The sequence below is a fragment of the Dendrobates tinctorius genome, unplaced genomic scaffold, assembly GCF_039654945.1.
Source record: "Dendrobates tinctorius isolate UK_male_01 unplaced genomic scaffold, ASM3965494v1 ptg000134l, whole genome shotgun sequence".
Lineage (NCBI taxonomy): Eukaryota > Metazoa > Chordata > Amphibia > Anura > Dendrobatidae > Dendrobates > Dendrobates tinctorius.
This window is the reverse complement of record NW_027361802.1, coordinates 10,907,038-10,920,936: the sequence shown is the minus strand read 5'-3', so window position 1 is coordinate 10,920,936 and position 13,899 is coordinate 10,907,038. Positions and strand designations below refer to the sequence as shown.

General features: G+C 41.3%; 1 protein-coding gene across 4 annotated transcripts in view; it reads right to left on the bottom strand.

Annotated features, from left to right (window-relative positions):
• The window catches only part of SMC5 (structural maintenance of chromosomes 5), a 344,009-nt gene that overhangs the window by 124,085 nt on the left and 206,025 nt on the right, over positions 1 to 13,899 (bottom strand). For all 4 annotated transcript variants that reach the window (XM_073543725.1, XM_073543726.1, XM_073543723.1 and 1 more), the window contains one exon: positions 5,850 to 5,973. In XM_073543725.1, the coding sequence (XP_073399826.1) occupies positions 5,850 to 5,973 (124 nt within the window). The remainder of the gene's footprint in view (positions 1 to 5,849; positions 5,974 to 13,899) is intronic.

The window sequence follows — 13,899 nt, the reverse complement described above, 5'->3', positions numbered from 1 at the left end:
CCCAAGGCATTTTTTCTTGTTTCGCTACCGCACAACCTGGCGTTTCCCCGTCTTGTTGAGGGTTTGCATCAGTTCATGTAAAGAACATGCCTACAACTATGAACATTTAGTTTTATTTTTATTGTGAAGCAAACAACAAATAGCAAAAAATAACTGAAAACTTCAGTGTGCTTAACTATTCACTCCCCTAAAGTCAGCACTTTGTAGAGCTTTCTTTTGCGGCAATTACAGCTGTAAGTCGCTTTGGATAAATCTCTATGAGCTTTCCACAACTTTCCACTGGGATTTTTGCCCATTCCTCAAGGCAAAATTGCTCCAGCTCCTTCCAGTTAGATGTTTTTCTCTGGTGAACAGCAATCTGCAACTCTGACCATAGATTCCTAACTGAATTAAGGTCTGAGCTTTGACTAGGCCACTCAAAAACATTAACACATTTCCCCTTAAACCACTTGAGTGTTGCTTTGGCAGTAAGTAGTATGCTCTGGGTCATTGTCTTGTTGGAAGGAGGTTTTGCTCAACAATATCCCTATATTTCGCACTATCCATCTTTCCTTCGACTCGGAGCATTTTCCCCGTCCCTGCTGCTGGAAAACATCTCCACAGCATGATGCTGTCACCATCATGTTTCATTGTGAGGATGGTGTTCTTGGTGGCCAAAAAATTCAATTTTGGTCTCCTCTGACCACAGTACCTTCCTCCATACATTCAGGGAGTCTCCCACATGTCTTTTGGCAAACTCAAAACAGGTCTTCCAATTTTTATGTGTAAGTAAAGGCTTTTATCTGCCCAATCTTTTATAAAGGCCACCTGTATGGAGCATACAGGTTATTGTGGTCATATGGACAGATCGTTCATTCTCTGCTTGGGAACCCTGCAGCATCTTCAAAGTTACTTATTGGTCTCTATGCTGACTCTCTGATTAATGCTCTCTTTGACCAGATGAGTGATTTGGTGAGCGGCCCTCTCTTGTACTATGTTGTTTCCATTTGATGATAATGGATTTGATGGTGCTATGGGCGATGATGAGAGATAAGGATTTTTTTTTTTTTATTTTTTTTAGAACACAACCCTGACTTGTACTTCTCAACAACTTTGCCCCTGACTTGTTGGGAGATCTCCTTGGTCTTCATAGTGTTTGGATAGTGGTGTTCCTTGCAGGCTCTGTGGCCTTTCAAAAAAGGTGTGTATATACTGACAGACCATGTGACACTTAGATTGCACTCAGGTGGACTTTCTTTAACCCCTTTACTCCGAAGGGTGGTTTGCATGTTAATGCCCGGGCCAATTTTTACAATTCTGACCACTGTCTTACCTTTATGAGGTAATAACTCTGGAACGCTTCCATGCATCCCGGTGATTCTGACATTGTTTTCTCGTGACATATTTAACTTCATGTTAGTGGTAACATTTCATTCATCTATCTTGCGTTTATTTGTGAAAAAAACGGAAATTTGGTGTAAATTTTAAAAATTTCGCAATTTTCCAACTTTGAATTTTTATGCCCGTAAATCACAGAGATATGGCACTCAAAAAACTTAAGTAACATTTCCCACATGTTTACTTTAAATCAGCACAATTTGGGAACCAAAATTTTTTTTTGTTAGGAAGTTATAAGGGTTAAAAGTTGACCAGTGATTTCTCATTTTTACAACACAATTTTATTTTTAGGGACCACATCACATTTGAAGTCACTTTGAGGGGTCTATATGATAGAAAATACCCAAAAATGACACCATTCTAAAAACTGCACCCCTGAAGGTGCTCAAAACCACATTCAAGAAGTTTATTAACCCTTCAGGTGTGTCACAGGAATTACTTCAGGTTCAATTTTATTATTTTACCAAGCGTAAAAGGGGAAATTAGACTGCAAAAGTTATTGTGCAATTTTTCCTGAGTACGCTGATACCTGATATGTGGGGGGGAGCCACTGTTTCGGCGCACGGCAGAGCTTACAAGGGAAGGAGCGCCGTTTGACTTTTTCACTGCAAAGTTGGCTGGAATTCAGATCGGACGCCATGTCACGTTTGGAGAGCTCTTGATGTGCCTAAACAGTGGAAACCCCCCACAAGTGACCCCATTTTGGAAACTAGACCCCCCAAGGAACTTATCTAGATATGTAGTGAGCACTTTGAACCCCCAAAGGCTTCACAGAAGTTTATAACGTACAGCCGCACAATTACAAAATCATATTTTTTCCACAAAAATGATCTTTTCACCCCCAATTTTTATTTTCCCAAGGGTAACAGGACCCCAAAACTTATTGTGCAATTTGTCCTGAGTACACCGATACCCCACATGTGGGGGTAAACCACTATTTGGGCACATGGCAGAGCTCGGAAGGGAAGCAGCGCCATTTTACTTTTTTGGCTGGACTTGAGATCGGATGCCATGTCGCATTTAGAAAGACCCTGATGTGCCAAAACAGTGGAAACCCCCCCAATTCTAACGCCAACCCTAACCCCAACACACCCCTAGCCCTAATGGGAAAATGGAAATAAACACTTTTTTTATTTTATTATTTTTCCATAACTAAAGGGGTGATAACAGGCGGTTTGAGTTACTATTTATAGCAGGTTTTTATTTTTGGCAGCTGTCGCACGCTAAAAGACACTTTTTATTGTAAAAATAGTTTCTGAATCACCACATTTTGAGAGCTATAATTTTTACATATTTTAACCCACCGAATCATATGAGGTCTTATTTTTTGCGGGACAAGTTGACGTTCTATTGGTACCATTTTCGGGCACGTGACATTTTTTGATCGCTTTTTATTCCGATTTTTGGGATGCAGAATGAACCAAAACCAGCATTTCATGAATTTGTTTTGGGGGGTGCGTTTATACCGTTCCGCGTGCGGTAAAATTGATAAAGCGGTTTTATTCTTTGGGTCAGTACGGTTACAGGAATACCTGATTTATGTCTTTTTTTATGTTTTGGGGCTTTTATGCAATGAAAACAATTTTATATAAAAAATAATTATTTTTGCATCGCTTTATTCCGCGAGCTATAACTCTATTTTTTCGCTGATGACGCTGTGTGGCGGCTCGTTTTTTGCGGGATAAGATGACATTTTCAGCGGTACCATGGTTATTTATATCCGTCTTTTTGATCGCACGTTATTGCACTTTTTATTCGGCGGTATGATAAAGCATTATATTTTGCTTTGTTTATTATTTTTATTTTTTAAGGGGTTCAATAAAGGGGTTAACTAGTGGGATAGTGTTATAGGGTGGGTCGTTACGGACGCGGCGATACCAAATATGTGTACTTTTATTGTTTTTTATTTTATTTTCAAAAAGTGAATTTATTAGGGAATTTTTTTTTTTTCATTTATTTATTTAGCAATTTTTTATAAATTATTTTTACACTTTATTACATTGTCCCAGGGGGGGACATTATTGTAATATGTCAGATCGCTGATCTGACACCTTGCACAGCAGTGTCTCAGATCGGCGATCTGCAGGCACTTCTGGAGGATTTCTCAGGCATACGCTCTGCAGGCACTGAGAAAGACTGCAGGGAAGGAGGCCCCCGCAGTAGCGCTGCACATCGCGCTGCTGCGGGGGTCTCAGAGAAACATGGAGGGAGCCCCCTCCCTGCCGATGCTTCCCTGATCCTCTGGTACACTGCGATCATGTATGATCGCAGTGTGCAGGGGATTAATGTGCCAGGGGCGGTCCGTGACCGCCCCTGACACATAGTGCCGGGTGTCAGCTATGATAATCAGCTGACACCCGGCCGTGATCTGCGGCACTCCCCATGGGGGCGCCGCTGATCGCTATGACGTACTCTTCCCTTCTTGGGACTTAGTGTTAGGAACGGCGGAATGCACTAAATGAAAATAAATAATAAAGTGCGTTCGCCGCTCGGGGTCCACCGTGCAGTAGATGTTACACCGCTGCTAGGTAATGACAGACGAGCAATATGGCGGTATAATGCGCACGGGTTCAACTTCATCCGAAGTGCGCAAAGAGGACTCTGTTCACACACAGAGGAGCAGCAACATAAACATACAAAAATGCTGAGCCTGTTAGTGTCACAGGCCTCAGGGAAATGCACACATGGTATCTGGTCACAGGAGCAGGACCCAAGGCAGAGGAGCTGCGTCCGTCTAGACCTACCGTGTGTGCGGCGTCGCTACTGTGGACGCCAAGGAGGGCTGCAACTGCAGGGCGGCGTAGGACACAGCCGTTAGTCGACAAAGCTAGGAAGCAGGCGCAATGTCGGACGCTAGAGTAGAGGTGCGGTGTGCACAGTGGCCTAAGGCTTGCCACTGACTGGCGCTGACTGCTGCACTAATTCCCTATCCACATGTGTAATATCAGAGGGAAGGGGTTTCAAATGAGTCAGTCACCAGAGTCATACATCCGTCACCATTCACACATTTAGCTTGAAAAGTCTATACTAGCGCATGGCCGAACGGTCATGCGTGCTTTTTATAGCCGTGCGGGACCTTCCAGATCTCCGAGATGGACCAATGAGATCAGGAGCAAGACCTGGGCACATGACTCCCGATCTCCAATGGGAGATCGTCACGTGAGCATGCCCAGTAGGAGCACAGAGGAACTTAGTCTCTGTAATGGTCTGCTGTAAAGAAATCTTCTCGGGAGTAGATAGCAGGAGACCGCAGAATGTGAGGCTCTGGATTCCTGCAGAGCAGACGCAGAAACCTGACGCCTAACACTTAGGTCCCAGGTAACATGGACGGAATAGTACGTCTAATGTAGGAAAGGGGGTTAACTAAGCATGTGACTTACGAAGGGAATAGCTTGCACCAGAAATTAGAGGCTGAAGACATATGAACATGCCAATTTTAGTTATTTGATCACATAAATTCATTTTATGCCTATATTTTTCTCACTTCACAATATAGATTATACATAAACAGTATATATGCTATTCAGTACTGATGCATCACACACAAATAGGATTACAAAATATTTTCACAGGTTGTAATGTAACAAAATAGGTAAAACGCCAAAGAGGGATGAATACTGTTGCAAATATTATATATATATATATATATATATATATATTTATTTATTATGTATGATAATACTCAATGGCACAACACAACAAACATTCGCTTGTCAGTGACTAAACTTGTAAGACATGGTAATATTTATGTATGAGGCGGTTCTCAAAAAAACGTGACTGCGTAATGATGTTAACTCTAGTGCTGCAAGTTTTTCTTACATAAAGATCATTGCCAATAGTCAACTAATGGTGTTTAGCATGGGTAAGACATTCATACAAACATGTGACCACACAATGCAGGCAACAATAGACCAAGCCTTCATGTTTTGTGATCTAAAGGCGCCACCCTGTGGTAACAGATGGAATTGCACAAAACTACTAAAAGTTTTTGAAACCTTCTGATTCTGCAATCAATATTGGTTGCAGCATCATCTGTTGCCTATAATCACCGATGGTTTTCACTACCAGACTTGGCAATAACAAAGCCCCCCAGGGAAGGCTTCTGTGAATCCAAATTAGGGAATCTAATTTACCATGCACAGGTAGTAATGCACTGAAACACATCTTGTAGCTATACTGATGCATTATTAAAAAAATATGAATAGACATCATGTCTGTAGGAACATAAGGAAGAAAAAAAAATCAGAAAAATATGATGTGTAATGAAGGCCAAAATTATCCATGTCCACAAGGCGTTAAAGCCAAAAAGGAAAATCTTTTGTTACAGCACATCACTTTCAGAAAACACTGATAAAATGAAAACAGGGACCCGACTGATTGCCACGGTCAACTACTTTCTCTTTGCACCAGCTTTGATCCACCCCACCCCCAATGACTACAAAAGACTAATAAAACGGACACGTCATCCTCACCTTTATCAGCTCTGTGAGTTCTCCAACTATTTTCTTTTTCTGGATATTGATGTCTTTTATCTTGCCATTTGCTTGTTGCTCGGCATCTTCCAAGTTAATATCTTCTTGCTCTAATTGCTTTAAGCTAGGAAAAACAGAGCGGTAATAAAAAGTTTTAGCATGTGAATAATATACAGCCAAGAGCCGAAGAACTGCAAAAATTGTAAGGGATGAGTTACCAAACCCAGCAGGTTTCACTATAGGAGGTGGGAAAGTGTATATATTTATTTATTTTAAATCAGATTCTTTTGATTAAACATTTTTCAAAAAATTACAACCATGGGGAACATCTCCGCGACTAAATCACTCATAAAAAATCATAAGCCCCCTCCCTTCTGAAATGGAAACTTCGTTCATACAGGGCTAGCCCATAGCTCATTCCACCTGTACCCTACCCTGTTATAGGTAAACTCGTATCTCCCTTTCTTGGGAATAATCATGACCAGAATAGCAAGAGAACGCTTACAGGACTAGGCCACCTTTGGGAACATTTTTTTTTTTTTTTTACTTGAAATGGACTAAAAATAATATTTGCAATTGGATTTTTAACATTCTTACACCCTTTTGCTTTTACAGGTTCTTTTTTTTCTTTGCACATTCAACTTTAATGATTTTTTTCCTCACTTGTGTGAAACGAGTTTTTTTTTTTTTTACGGCATCAATTAGTAACAAGACTAATTACAGGTCTCCCATATTAAAAGAATTGTAAAAAATCCGAGGGGAAAAAAAAGGATGCTATACGGATGTTATGTATTGGTTCCATTTTTTTCTGCACACCCACAGATTTGAACAGGCGAGTCTGACCAAATATATCAAAGAAACTAATGCATGCTGACTTTTTTCACATGTAGATTCAGTAGAAAATATGGATGCTACTCCACATACATAAAAACTATGAGATGTCCTTTCTTGGCAGAATATTGCATACTCCTGACTATGGCTACAGGTACATGAAGGTTACAATATGGGTGCAGATATTAGCATTTTGCTGGGGAATTGCATACTAGTTGAGGACTAGTGCACTTGTGAATAGTATATTTGACTGTCCTTAACAGCATGATACTGCCGCACATTACCATTGTATCAGTACCATAATAATAATGCCTGGTACCGGACATTTTGTTTGCTTATCTTAGAACTGCCTGGGTGTACTACTAGTATATATATTGATTTCTATTCACAAATATATCCCATATCTTTGATTAATCATATATGTTCTGATATTGATGGTGTCATGCATCTGCTGTTTTAGTCTTTCTGCTTTCATGTCCTATGAAATTGTAGTCCATGTTTTAATGTTGTTTTGGTAATTGTTTCATTATATATTGAATAAAATTGGTATTATTTATATACATTTTTGATCATTGCTCCTTTTTTTCGCATTTTGGTATTCTTATGTTTGATATGAAGGGATCACCACATGTTTCAAGAGGAACTCTACTGGCTCTATACATAAAAGCTAGCCTACTCAGCTTGGGAAATTCATAACAAGCTCCTACAAATTAGGGACCCACAGCTTAAGGGGTATGTCAGTACAATTAACCTCCTATGCTGTCTATATGGTCAAGTAGGCCATAGGAAGTTGAATAAAATGATACATTGATATCCGTGATCTGATGTCATATACCGTATTTTTCGCTTTATAAGACGCTCCGGATTATAAGACGCACCCCAAATTTTGAGGAGAAAAATAGGAAAAAAACTTTATTTTTAATAAAATGGTGGTGCATCTTATAATCCATGCGTCTTATTGCTTACCAGGGGTGGTGATGGAGGAGGCCGGAGTGGAACATTGCTGCTGGGATGAGGGGGTGTTTTGATGTGCAGCGTGCCGCTGCCGGTGTCTGTTACTGCCGCCGCCCTCTGTCCCCTGATGCTTGCCACCACCGCCACGCTCTGTCCCCCGGTGCCTGCTTGCCACCACCGCCGCACTCTGTCCCCCAGTGCTTGCCACCACCGCCACGCTGTCCCCCGGTGCCTGCTTGCCACCACCGCCGCGCTCTCCCCCGCTTGAAAAATCCACATTTTTCTTAGATGTAAATGAGCGGTTTAAGACTATGGAACAGACACTGATCTGCATGACAGTCTGCCTCCAGAGATTTATTTAGATGAAATAGGGTGTTACCAGTGTGAAGGCCCCTTTCTGTTCTCCTGATCCTACTGCAGACTGTGTAGTATTAAAAACTGACACACATGCAGGTTCCTCTCTGTGCTTCAGCTTCCATCTCACAGGTAGACAGGATTGTAATAAGGCAGAGCTGTGAGAGCTGCAGCTGCTAACCTGTTTGTTAGGAGACAACGTTCCGTTCTACTGTTCTGTGTTAGTTACTTGTCTCACACTGGTATCTCCCCTTTCATTCATAATAAACTCTGGAGGCAGAGTTTCATGCAGATCATTGTCCAGCTCACAGCCCTGAACAACTCATTTACATATAAGAAAAACATGCATTTTCCTGGAATAAGACATCGGATCACATATATCAAGGCATCATTATATTCAGCTTTCTATGACCTACATGTCCATATAGACGGATTAAGAGGGTTAATTCTACTGACAGCCTTTAACCCCTTCATGACCAAGCCTACTTTGCCCTTAATGACAAGGCCATTTTTTGCAATTCTGACCAGTGTCCCTTTATGAGGTAATAACTCAGGAACGCTTCAACGCATCCCAGCGATTCTGAGATTGTTTTTTGTGACATATTGGGCTTCATGTTAGTGGTAAATTTAGGTTGATAATTTTTGCGTTTGTGAAAAAATCAGAAATTTAGCGAAAATTTAGAAAATTTCACAATTTTCAAATTTTTAATTTTTATTCTGTTAAACCAGAGTTATGTGACACAAAATAGTTACTAAATAACATTTCCCACATGTCTACTTTACATCAGCACAATTTTGGAAACAAAATATTTTTTTGTTAGGAAGTTATAAGGGTTAAAAGTTGACCAGCGATTTCTCATTTTTACAACAAAATTTACAAAACCATTTTTTTTAGGGACCACCTCACTTTTGAAGTCACTTTGAGGGGTCTATATGGCAGAAAATACCCAAAAGTGACACCATTCTAAAAACTGCACCCCTCAAGCTACTCAAAACTACATTCAAGATGATTAACCCTTCAGTGTTTCACAGGAACTAAAGCAACGTGGAAAGAAAAAATGGACATTTTAGTTTTTCCAACAAAAATTTTCTTTTAGCATCAATTTTTTCATTTTCACATGGGCAACAGGATAAAATGGATCCTAAAACTTGTTGGGAAATTTCTCCTGAGTGCAACGATACCTCATATGTGGTCATAAACCACTGTTTGGGCGCACGACAGGGCACAGAAGGGAAGGAGCGCCATTTGACTTTTTGAATGGAAAATATGCTGGAATATTTAGTGGTTGCCATGTCGCGTTTGGAGAGCCCCTGTGTGCCTAAACATTGGAGCTCCCCCACAAATGACCCCATTTTGGAAACTAGACCCCCCAAGGAACTTATCTAGATGCATAATGATCACTTTGAACCCCCAGGTGCTTCACAAATTGATCTGTAAAAAAAAAAAGTACTTTTTTTTTTTCACAAAAATTTTCTTTTAGCCTCAGTTTTTTCATTTTCACATGGGTAACAGGATAAAATGGATAATAAAATTTGTTGGGCAATTTCTCCTGAGTACACCAATACCTCATATGTGGTCATAAACCACTGTTTGGGCGTACGGCAGGGTCCGGAAGGGAAGGAGCACCATTTGACTTTTTGAATGAAAATTAGCTCCAATCGTTATCGGACACCATGTCGCGTTTGGAGAGCCCCTGTGCACCTAAACATTGGAGCTTCCCCACAAGTGACCCCATTTTGGAAACTAGACCCCTTATGGAACTTATCTAGATGTGTAGTGAGCACTTTGAACCTCCAAGTGCTTCACAAAAGTTTATAACACAGAGCAGTGAAAATAAAAAAATATTTTTTTTTCCTCAAAAATGATTTTTTAGCACGCTATTTTTAATTTACACATGGCTAACAGGAGAAATTGGACCACAAAAGTTGTTGTCCAGTTTGTCCTGAGTACGCTGGTACCCCGTATGTGGGGGGGAACCACTGTTTGGGCGCACGGCAGGGCTCAGAAGGGAAGGAGCGCCATTTGACTTTTTGAAATTCAAATTGCTTCTAATCGTTAGCAGGCACCATGTCGTGTTTGGAGAGCCCCTGTGTACCTAAACATTGGAGCTTCCCCACAAGTGACCCCATTTTGGAAACTAGACCCCCTAAGGAACTTATCTAGATGCATAGTGAGCACTTTGAACCCCCAAGTGCTTCACAAAAGTTTATAACGCAGAGCCGTGAAAATAAAAAATATTTTTTCTCCTCAAAAAATTATTTTTAGTGCGCAATTTTTTATTTTCACAAGGGTACCAGGATAAATTGGACCCCAAAAGTTATTGTCCAGTTTGTCCTGAGTACGCTGGCACCCCAAATGTGGGTGGGGACCACTGTTTGGGTACACGTCGGGGCTCGGAAGGGAAGTAGTGACGTTTTGAAATGCAGATTTTGATGGAATGGTCTGCGGTCATCGTTACGTTTGCAGAGCCCCTGATGTGCCTAAACAATAGAAACCCCCCACAAGTGACCCCATTTTGGAAACTAGACCCCCCAAGGAACTTATCTAGATGCCTGGTGAGCACTTTGAACCCCCAAGTGCTTCACAGAAGTTTATAACGCAGAGACGTGAAAATAAAAAAAATAACAAATTTTTCCACAAAAATAATATATTTTAGCCCCCAATTTTTTATTTTTCCAAGGGTACCAGGAGAAATTAGACATCCAAAGTTTTTGAACGCAAAATTGGCTGGCATCAATGGTTGCACCATGTCGCGTTTGGAGACCCCCGTGATGTGCCTAAACAGTGGAAAGCCCTCAATTCTAACTTCAACCCTAACCCCAACACACCCCTAACCCCAACACATCCCTAATCCTAATCCCAACCCTAACCATAACCATAATCCTAACCCTAACCCCAACCATAACCCTAATTCCAACCCTAAACCTAATTCCAACCCTAACCCTAATTCCAACCCTAATTCCAACCCTAATTCCAACCCTAAACCTAATTCCAACCCTAAACCTAATTCCAACCCTAATTCCAACCCTAACCCTAATTCCAACCATAACCCTAATTCCAACCCTAACCCTAATTCCAACCCTAACCCTAATTCCAACCCTAACCCTAATTCCAACCCTAACCCTAATTCCAACCCTAACCCTCTTTCCAACCGTAATGGAAAAATAAAAATAATTTCTTTATTTTATTAGCTGTTCCTGCCTATGGGGGTGATAAACGGGGGGTTTACTTACTTTTCATTCTATTTTGATCACTGTGAGAGTTTATCACAGTGATCAAAATGAATGAAAGGAAATTGCAGCTGGCGGGCGCACTGCGCATGTGCCCGCCATTTTCCAATATGGCGGCGCCCATGGTCCGGGACCGCGGGACACCGGGAGCCATAGCGGCACTCGGTGAGTACGGGGGGGTGGGAGGGGGGCGATCGGAAGGCGGGAGCGGAGGGAAGGCGGGGAGGGCAGATGATGACAGCGGCGGCACATCGCCGCTGTCATTCAGTGGCGGGGGAAAGATCGCCCCCATTAACCGGTGGGAGGGTCGGATCGGTGTCACCAGCCATGTCCGATGCTACAGCAGCGTCGGACATGGCTGGATTGTAATATTTCATCAATTTTCATTGATGAAATACTACTATCGCTGATTGGCTGTTAAAAGTGAAGCAGCCAATCAGAGCGATCGTAGCCACGTGGGGCGAAGCCACGCCCCCCGTGGTGAAGTACAAAGCCCCCTGTATCTGCGGGTCGGGTGACCTTTCAGTGACATAGGTCACCCGAACGGCAGGGGGGCTTTAAAGTCATGACGCCACAAAGGCGTCACTGGTCAGATTGGTACCAGTTTTCATGACGCCTAAGTGGCGTCATTGGTCGTGAAGGGGTTAATGCTCATACAGCCATTGCTTCTTTAGCTCCAGGGGAATTTTAGTTATATAAATTGTAAATGCATTCTAAAAGTACCAAAAAAAGTACTGCCAAATATCTGCACAATATTACATTACTGCAAAGTAACAAATTAACTGGATGTCCTCCCACAAAAAATGCAAAATCAATGGCTCATGGACCGCACATTAAAAATGTACAGTTAAGTCATGACTTTAACCCCTTTACCCCCAAGGGTGGTTTGCACGTTCATGATAGGGACAATTTTTACAATTCTAACCACTGTCCCTTTATGAGGTACTAACTCTGGAACTCTTCCATGGATCCTGTTGATTTTGACATTGTTTTCTCGTGACATATTGTACTTCATGTTAATGGTAAAATTTCATTGATATAACTTTATTTGTGAAAAAAACAGAAATTTGGTGAAAATTTCGCAATTTTCCAACTTTGAATTTTTATGCCCTTAAATCACAGAGATATGACACACAAAAAAACTTAATAAACAACATTTCCCACATGTTTACTGTACATTAGCACAATTTTGGAACCAAAATTTTTTTTTTGTTAGGAAGTTATAAGGGTTAAAAGCTGACCAGCGATTTCTCATTTTAGCAACACCATTTTATTTTTACAGACCACATCACATTTGAAGTCACTTTGAGGGGTCTATATGATAGAAAATATCCAAAAGTGATAGCATTCTAAAAACTGCACCCCTCAAGGTGCTCAAAACCACATTCAAGAAGTTTATTAACCCTTCAGATGTGTCACAGGAATTTTTTTAATGTTTAAAAAAAAATGAACATTTAACTTTTTTTCACAAAAAAATTACTTCAGGTCCAATTTTATTTTATTTTACCAAGGGTAACAGGAGAAATTGGACGCAAACTTTATTGTGCAATTTGTCCTGAGTACGATAATACCTGATATGTGGGAGGGAACCACTGTTTCGGCACATGGCAGAGCTCAGAAGGGAAGGAGCGCCGTTTGACTTTTTCAATGCAAAATTGGCTGGAATTCAGATTGGATGCCATGTCACGTTTGGAGAGCCCCTGATGTGCCTAAACAATGGAAACCCCCCACAAGTGACCCCACATTGGAATCTAGACCCCCCCAAGGGATTTATCTAGATATGTGGTGAGAACTTTGAACCCCCAAGGGCTTCACAGAAGTTTATAACGTACAGCCGTACAATTAAAAAAATCATACTTTTTCCACAAAAATGATCTTTTCACTCCCAATTTTTATTTTCCCAAGGGTAACAGGACCTCAAAAGTCATTGTGCAATTTGTCCTGAGTACGCTGATACCCCATATGTGGGGGTAAACGACTATTTGGGCGCATGGCAGAGCTCGGAAGGGAAGCAGCGCCATTTGACTTTTATGGCTGGAATTGAGATTGTACGCCATGTTGCGTTTGGAAAGCCCCTGATGTGCCAAAACAGTGAAACCCCCACAAATGACACCATTTTGGAAACTAGACCCCCCAAGGAACTTATCTAGATGTGTGGTGAGAACTTTGAACCTCCCAGGGCTTCACAGAAGTTTATAACGCCCTAGCGTGAAAATAATGTTCTTTTAGTCCCCAATTTTTTTATTTTCCCAAGGGTAACAGGAGAAATTGGACCCCAAAAGTTGTTGTCCAATTTGTCCTGAGTACGCTGATATCCCATATGTGGGAGAAAACTACTGTATGGGCACACGTCGGGGCTTGGAAGGGAAGCATTGATGTTTTGGAATGCAGACTTTGATGGAATGGTCTGCGGGTGTCATGTCGCGTTTGGAGGGCCTCTGATGTGCCTAAATTGTTGAAACTCCCCACAAGTGACCCCATTTTCCCCCAAGGAACTTATCTAGATGTGTGGTGAGCACTTTGAACCCCCAAGTGCTTCACAGATGTTTTTAACGCCCGGGTGTGAAAATAAAAAAATCATTTTTTTTCCACAAAAATGATATTTTTGCCCCTAATTTGTTATTTTCCTAAGGGTAACAGGAGAAAATGGACCCCAAAAGTTGTTTTGCAATTTGTCCTG